The sequence below is a fragment of the Vicia villosa genome, linkage group LG4 (assembly GCF_029867415.1).
Source record: "Vicia villosa cultivar HV-30 ecotype Madison, WI linkage group LG4, Vvil1.0, whole genome shotgun sequence".
In the NCBI taxonomy this organism is placed as follows: domain Eukaryota; kingdom Viridiplantae; phylum Streptophyta; class Magnoliopsida; order Fabales; family Fabaceae; genus Vicia; species Vicia villosa.
In genome coordinates this window covers 108,581,761-108,590,033 of record NC_081183.1, presented here as the reverse complement: position 1 = coordinate 108,590,033, position 8,273 = coordinate 108,581,761, and the positions used below count along the sequence as shown (strand labels likewise).

At 40.1% G+C, this 8,273-nt stretch overlaps 1 protein-coding gene and 1 non-coding gene across 2 annotated transcripts; one reads left to right on the top strand and one right to left on the bottom strand.

Moving 5' to 3' along the window:
• Positions 1–1,252: 1,252 nt before the first annotated feature.
• On the bottom strand, positions 1,253–3,070 carry LOC131597641 (uncharacterized). The gene has a single exon (XM_058870326.1). The coding sequence runs from the start codon at positions 3,068–3,070 to the stop codon at positions 1,253–1,255; it is 1,818 nt and encodes a 605-aa protein (XP_058726309.1).
• LOC131600866 (small nucleolar RNA R71) lies at positions 2,445–2,551 on the top strand. The gene has a single exon (XR_009283470.1). It is a non-coding gene; the product is annotated as a small nucleolar RNA R71 (small nucleolar RNA).
• Positions 3,071–8,273: the final 5,203 nt, after the last annotated feature.

Genomic DNA, 8,273 nt, shown 5'->3' with positions numbered 1-8,273 from the left:
CCTTTCGTTTATATCCGGTGAAAGGATAGATTTTTAAAGGAAATAGGATAAAGACCTTACAACTCAGGGTAGACCTCCTAATTTGCTTGCTCAAATCAAAACAAACAAAATTCTCATACACTATTGTTTTTCAAAATAAACTTTCCAAAAAAGACAATACTTTGTATACATCCAAACAAGGATCATTACGAAGTTAACGTTCTTTTTCCAAAAAACATCTTTTGAAAGATAAAAACACTTTGTATACATCCGCACAAGGATCATTACAAATTCAATTTACAAAGGTATTTCAAATCACATGCAAGTATTTCAGAGCAATTGAAAACAAGTGAGCTAAGCAAATTAAGAGCCCATGGATAACCATGGATACAAAGGGTGCTAACACCTTCCCTTTGTATAACCTACCCCCTTACCCAGAATTTCTTAAAGGTCTTTTTTCTGTGTCTTTTATAAACCTTTCCTTAATTGGATAAAAATAAAAGGTCGGTGGCGACTCTCTGAATTTTCAAAAAAAATGCGAAAGCAGAAACAATAAAAAGAGTCAGTTCACGTATCTCTCCGCGAGAGGTATGGCCGGAAACGGAGGTCCACACTAGCTAATGGGCTTTTTCCACAAGGCCCATTACACAAGCTAACTTAATAAACAAGCCAACTTAACAAATTAGGGTTTAAACACTAAAACCTAATTTAACATGCTAACAACCCTAGCATCGTCGACACCAGCATGTGAACAACCTTCGACTTCATGCTTAATCCTGTCGAACCTAGAAGCTACCCTTCGACCATACTAGAGTTCGATCCAATATCTCACAAATCTCCACCTTGGACCTAACTCTACAACATCAATGGAACAAACTAGCTTTCTTCATGTAGCTTTATCAACTGCATACACTGGAAAAACTTGCAACTCGGCAATGTCTTGGTGATCATATCAGCATCATTGTCCTTAGTCGAAACCTTCAGCACTTGGACTTCTCCATACTCGATTACTTTTCTGGAGAAATGCAGCCTCACATCAATGTGCTTAGTTCGCTCATGATAGGCTGAATTCTTCGACAGGTGTATTGCACTTTGGCTATCACATTTAACTGTGATACCTTCCTCTTGAAGTTTCAGCTCCTTCGCAAAACCTTCAAGCCACAATGCTTCTTTCACAGCCTCAGTTAGGGCAATATACTCTGCTTCAGTGGTTGATAGAGCAATGATCGCGACAAAATGGGTATGTCTATGATTATGACTGCAAGTGCACAGTCTATCGCGTAGCTTTAAAGATTATAATGTAATGTTTAACTATTGATAGAGCAATAATAACTTCTGTAAAAGGAATTGTAATGTTTAACTGCTTAAGAAGTTCGACAAATTTCTTAAACTGCCCTATGCTTTTAGATTTTTCGAATCTTTGAGGGTACGGGATAGGTGGTTTATAGGGTGGTGGAGCTACGTATGGCGCTTCTTTTTCCTCCGTCTCGCCATCCTTGTCCTCTTTCTCTTTTGGGTTACTTGATTTATCTTTGGGTCCACTTTCCTCCTCAGTTGTTTTACTAGGTCTTTGGAACATAGCAGGGTTTTTAAGTCTAGGGTCAGTTGGTTCGTCCATCTCTTTACCACTTCGCAGAATAATAGCATGAGCATGTCCTTTCGGATTCAGTTGTGGTTGTCCAGGAAACGTCCCGGCAGGTGCGGCAGTAGGTGCTTGTTGTTGTGCCACTTGAGAGATTTGTGTTTCAAGCATCTTGTTGTGAGTGGCTAACGCGTCTACTTTAGTTTCCAACTGTTTGATTTGCTCATTGTTGTGTACGTTTTGGTTTAGGAAGTCCTTATTAGTCTGAGTTTGGGTGGCTATGAAATTTTCCATCATTAATTCTAGGTTAGATTTCCTAGGGACGTTAGGAGCAGCTAAGGGTGCCTTTTGATATCCAGGTGGTATACTAGGTGCTTGGCCCGACGCATATAAAGAATTATTGTTCTTATATGAAAAATTAGGGTGATTTTTCCATCCTGGGTTATATGTGTTCGAGTAAGGATTTCCTTGAGCATAGTTTACTGGTTCGGAGGAAACTCCTACCAAAAGATGGCACTCGGGGGCAGCATGTCCGGACATCCCGCATATTTCGCAATTGGGGGCTACAGCAGCCACGGCGGCTATAGGTGCTACAGTAAGGTTTTCGATCTTCTGAGTTAGGGCATCGACTTTGGCGTTAACACGGTCAAGGCTGCTTATCTCGTACATACCACTCTTCGTTGAAGATTTCTCACCAGAAGTTCTCTCTGACGGAGCTCTCTCGCTTCCCCACTGATAATGATTTTGAGCCATAATCTCGATAAGTGTATAGGCATCGGCATATGCTTTGTCCATCAGTGCGCCACCTGCGGCGGCGTCAATTGTAAGTCTCGTGTTGTATAGGAGACCATTGTAGAAGGTATGGATAATTAACCATTCTTCTAATCCGTGATATGGACAGAGCCTCAGCATCTCCTTGTATCTCTCCCACGCTTCGAATAGAGACTCATTGTCTTTTTGTCTAAACCCATTGATCTGGGCTCTTAGCATGGCGGTCTTACTAGGTGGAAAATATTGTGCCAAGAAGACTTTCTTTAGCTCATTCCAGGTAGTGACTGAATTAGCGGGTAAAGACCGGAGCCAAGCTCTAGCTCTATCCCTCAGCAAAAAAGGAAAAAGGCGTAGTCGGATACCTTCTGAACTGACACCATTTTCTTTTACAGTGTCTGCGTATTGTAAGAACACTAACAAATGAAGATTAGGGTCTTCCGTCGGATTCCCAGAAAATTGACTTTGTTGTACTGCTGACAACAAAGACGGCTTTAGTTCGAAATTATTCGCCTCAATAGCAGGAGCAGCAATGCTATTGTGTGGTTCAGCTTGCGAAGGGATGGCATAAGACTTGAGAGGGCGCGACTGTTCTCCCATGGTGGATTCTTCAACTGGTTCAGAAATAGGACTAGGAACAAGAGTGCGAGTTCGTCGTAATCGACGTGATACAGTGATAGAACGCGCTGGTTCAGGAATTGGCAGCACTAAGTCTTCACTTCGAGAGCGAGTACTTGGCATGCACAAAGGGAATTAAGTAATTGAATGTGCCTTAGTCTCTACAGCGTAACAGTTAATTACGATATCGATTAAATTAGTCCCCGGCAATGACGCCAAAAACTTGATCGCGACAAAATGGTTATGTCTATGATTATGACGGCAAGTGCACAGTCTATCGCGTAGCTTTAAAGATTATCGAACCCAAAGGACTAAGAATCGACCTACGGTATTTAATTGTTACTACGTAAATCTAAGGCTAATATCTGATTAATTAGGATCAGACGGGGGAAATAGGGAAATAGAATTAAGTTAAGTTAAGAGAGAATTATATCGGTATGCAATGTTCAAACGTCGGGGATCTAGTAAACTATCAACGCAGTTCGTAATTCAAAATACTTTTCTGTAGAAATCATTTGCTTAAAAACCTTCCTCTCACACTCTCGTGTTTATTGATTATGATCTTATTATTAAACCTAAGTGAGCGCTCTCGCTGTATCAATTGAAGTTTAAAATAATTTTTGAAAACAAATGAAGACTAATTAACCTTAAAGCGCTCTCGCTGTATTTAAGATTAATGCTTAATTCCTACTGTCCAGTTAAAATCTCAAACTCTCGTTTTTATTGATCCTAACTTCTATCGTTTTTAACTCTCGTTACGAAACGGTTTAACTAAGTATTAGAAATTATAACCGGATAAATAAATTTTCATTAATAAATTATGTCGAAAGCATTACTAGATTCCCTCAGTTATATGACCTTACATACCGGTAATAAATATTTAGCCTGACATAATTTCAATTAACGGATCAGAACAGATATAGCAGGCAAATAAGATTCCAGACATAAATTGACAATTCAGCATAAACAATAAACAATAATTAATACCGAAAATAAAAACCTGAATTAAATTGCAGAACTGAAAGTATCAATCTGGTAGTACCAAATCTTGAATCTGGAACTGGAAATAAATTGTTGAAACAAACTTTATTCCTAAAATTAAAACTAGATTCTGAAGCTGAAAAAGAAATTAAACTGCAATAGTGTTTCCGGTGTGGAAATCTGTTGCTAAAGATTGGGTAGGAAATAGTGAACTGAGCTGGAAATAAAATGCAGAGAAAGTAAATTGACGGAAGTGGGGTAAATTCTTTGTCCCCTTTCAAATCTTGTTGCTGGGTATTTATAACCAAGCTTTAGGTTAGGTTGAATCTTGAATTTGTTTCCTTCTAGTGTTGTCTTTACGAAGGAGAAAAAGGAGGAGAAAATATAGGGTTGACGATGCTCCTCTTCTGAGTGTGAGTGTGTAACTCACGTCACACACTAAGTAAAGGTGTGTGTCGTTCGGCAGGAGGGGGGAGGTGCCGTTCATCAGGGCCTCCTGATGACGTGCATCCTCATCTTGGGCCGTTTGGTCCATGGGCTTGTTCTTCTTATTTGCGCCCCCCATCATTTAAGCACCCCTTCTAGTCTTTTTCTCTTCATTTTGGCTCCTTTTCCTGATTATTTTTTTTGCAAGCCTTGATTTATTAAATACATGAAACAAAACAGAAATACCGGCATAATACGAAATAAAGTAATATAATTGAAATAAAATGAGGAAATAATACATGTAAATTAAGCTAAATATACGATACGTTTTCGTGTTATCAAACTGAAGTGTTGCTTTCCAACTAATTGTAGTGCTAAACATAGTGAAAACATATCCAGAAGTAGATTTTCTAGGATCCTATTCAGAGACCCATTTATGTACCTTAAAATCCACTTCAATGCTTGCCAGTGAGCCTTTCCAAGATTCACCATGTACCTGCTTACAAGACTTACTACATATGCTATGTCGGGTCTAATACAGACCATAGCATACATCAAAGAACCAACTATATTAGCATATGGGATGCTATTCATATAGGCTCTTTCGACATCAGTACTGGGACATTGATCAATACTCATCTTGAATTGAAGGTTTGTCGGAGTCACAAATGGCTTCGAATTCGACATACCAAACTTTTCGAGAATCTTTCGTAGATATGCCTTTTGAGATAAGCATAACTTCGACTTCTTTCTATCTCTTCGAATGTCAATTCCAAGAATCCTGTAAGCAGCTCCCAGATCCTTCATATCGAACTCCTTATTGAGTTCAGTCTTCACCCTCATTACATCTTCGACATTGTTGCTTGCTATGAGAATATCATCCATATAAAGCAACAAAATAACAAATGAATTACCAGGTCAAGATTGGAAGTAAACGCAGTGGTCGAACTGACTTCTAATGAAACTTATGTGTGCCATGAACTTGTCGAATCTCCTATTCCACTATCGAGGAGATTATTTCAGCCAATATAAGTATCTTTTTAGTTTGCACACATAATCTTCCTTCCCCTTTTCAACATACCCTTCAGGTTGCCTCATCAGGATCGTTTCATCTAGATCACCATACAAGAACACAGTCTTTACATCCATCTGTTCCAGTTCAAGGTCAAACTGTGCCATCATGGCAAGCAACATTCGAATGGACATGTGCTTCACAACAGGAGAAAACACATCATTGAAGTCGACACCTTCTTTCTGAGTGAAACCCCTTGCAACCAACATTGCCTTGTATCTTTTTGATGCCACTCCTTTGATTCCTTCCTTAATTTTGAAAATCCATTTACAGCTGACTAACCTGACTCCAGCAGGTTTCTTGATCAGTTCCCAAGTGTGGTTATCATGAAGAGATTTCATATCTTCATCCATGGTCATTCAGTCTTATTTTGACTCCTCATAACTTCCTTATAATCTCTAGGTTCATCATCAAGAACCTTACTGGCAGAGATTAATGCATAAGCTATAAGATCTGCATACCCAAGTCTCTAAGGTGGCTTGATGACTCTTCTCGACCTATCTCTCGATAATAGGTACTCATCGACATTTTCCTCAACTTCCTCAGCATCTTCTGCTTCTTCTTCGACTTCATCAGGGATATGCAATTCAGCATCAACTTGCTCCACCTCAACAGGAATCTCTACCTGTTCCAGCTCTTCAGCACTTCGACCATCATCATCAGTTTTCTTGAAAGCCATCTCAGCTTCATTGAAAACTACATCTCGACTGGTGATACACCTCCTGTGACCTGGCTCTAGGCACCATAGCCTATAAGCTTTGACTCCTTCAGGGTATCCCATGAACATGCATTTCAGAGCTCTAGGTTCGACCTTGTCTTGCCTAATGTGAGCATAGGCTACGTAACCAAATATTCTCAGTTTATCGAGATCTGGTGGATGTCCCGACCAAACTTCTTCAGGTGTCTTCATATCTAACGCTGTCGAAGGACATTTGTTTATCATATATGTTGCTGTCGAAACAGCCTCAGCCTAGAACACCTTCTTTAACCCATCACTAGTCAACATGCATCTGACTCTCTCCAAAATAGTTTGATTAAACCTTTCAGCCAAACCATTTTGCTGTGGAGTACCTGCAGTAGTTCTGTACCTTGCAATACCAGAGGCCGCACAAAAACTCTCGAACACCTCATTGCAAAATTCAAGGCCATTATCGGTTCTCAATCTCTTGACCTTCCTTCCAGTCTGATTTTCAACCAGAGTCTTCCAACTTGTGAAATTCTCAAAAGTTTCATCCTTAGTCTTCTGGATGAATACCCATAACTTCCTAGAATAATCATCAACTATGGATAGAAAATACCTTGCTCCTGAATATGATGGACACCTTGCAGGCCCCAAAGATCAGCATGGATATAATCAAGGGATCCATGTGTTCTTTGTTTGCCTTTGTTGAACTTCACTCTGCAAGATTTTCCAAGTACACAGGGTTCACAAAATTTCAGCTTTTCGACTTTTTCTCCACCAAGCAGATTTTGTTTCCCTAATTCGACCAGACCCCTTTCACTGACATGGCCTAGTCTCATGTGCCAGATTTCTGTCTTCGACAATGGTTTCGTGGATGCAACATTTGTCGAACCACTTACAACTTCAGCCTCAAGGGTATACAAGCCTTGTTTCTTCACGCCTCTCAAGACTTCCTTCGACCCCTTCATAAATTTCAGATTACTTTTCTCTCCTTGGAAAACATATCCTTTCTTGTCGAATTCACCAAGAGAAAGCAGATTTCTTTTCAAACCATGAACATACCTGACTTCAATCAACAACCTTATTGACTCATCATGGAGCTTGAATCTCACAGATCCAACACCTGCAATCTTGCAAGCTTTGTTGTTTCCCAGCAATACTGATCCACCATCTTGATCACATAATTCCTCGAACCATTCTTTGTTTGGAGTCATATGACAAGTGCAACCAGAATCCATGATCCACTCTCTTCTCAAGTCACTGCTTGAAACCACAAGAACATCAGATGATTCAAAGTCATCTTGAACAATGGCTGCATTTCCATTATCCTTACCTCCATGATCTTTTAGGCGTTCATGGCACACTTTTCTTGTGTGACCCTCCTTCTTACAAAGATAGCATCGAATTCCAGATGCTTCGCCACTGTAAGACTTCGACTGGCTTTTGCCCTTCTTCTTGTCGAACTTACCTTCTTTTCGCATGAATTTTCCCTTAACGGCCAAACCTTCACCAACAGTCGAAGGTTTATGCTCCTTTCGTTCATTCAAGTCCTTAGAATACAGGGCTGATTGAACTTCTTCAAAGGTCAGGGACTCCCTTCCATACAGGAGAGTTTCTTTGAAGTGAGCATGTGATCAAGGCAAAGCGCACAATAGTAACAGCGCTTGATCTTCATCATCGATCTTCACATCAATATTTTCAAGATCAAGAATCAGCTAGTTGAACATATCCAACTGCTCAGCCAACACTTTGTCTTCAATCATCTTGAATGAATAGAAAGCTTGCTTCAGGTAGAGTCGATTTACCAGCGATTTGGTCTTGTATAAACTTTCAAGTTTCACCCATAACATCGATGCCGTCGTCTCCTTTGATACCTGTCGGAGAACCTTATCACCAAGGCTCAACAAAATTGCGTTGTGTGCTTTCTCGATCATAGTCGTCTTCTCCCCTGCCATTAATTCAGCATTCATGGCTGCCTCTCCCTTCAACGCTTCCAAGCAGCCCTGCTGAACCAGTAGGGCTTTCATCTTCAAGCGCCACAGACCGAAATCATTCACTCCGGTGAACTTTTCAATATCATACTTTGTTGAAGGCATCTTCTCCACGCTCACCGCACCAATTTGTTGTGAATTCAATGCCAAGAACAAAGTATAAAATAAGGGAAG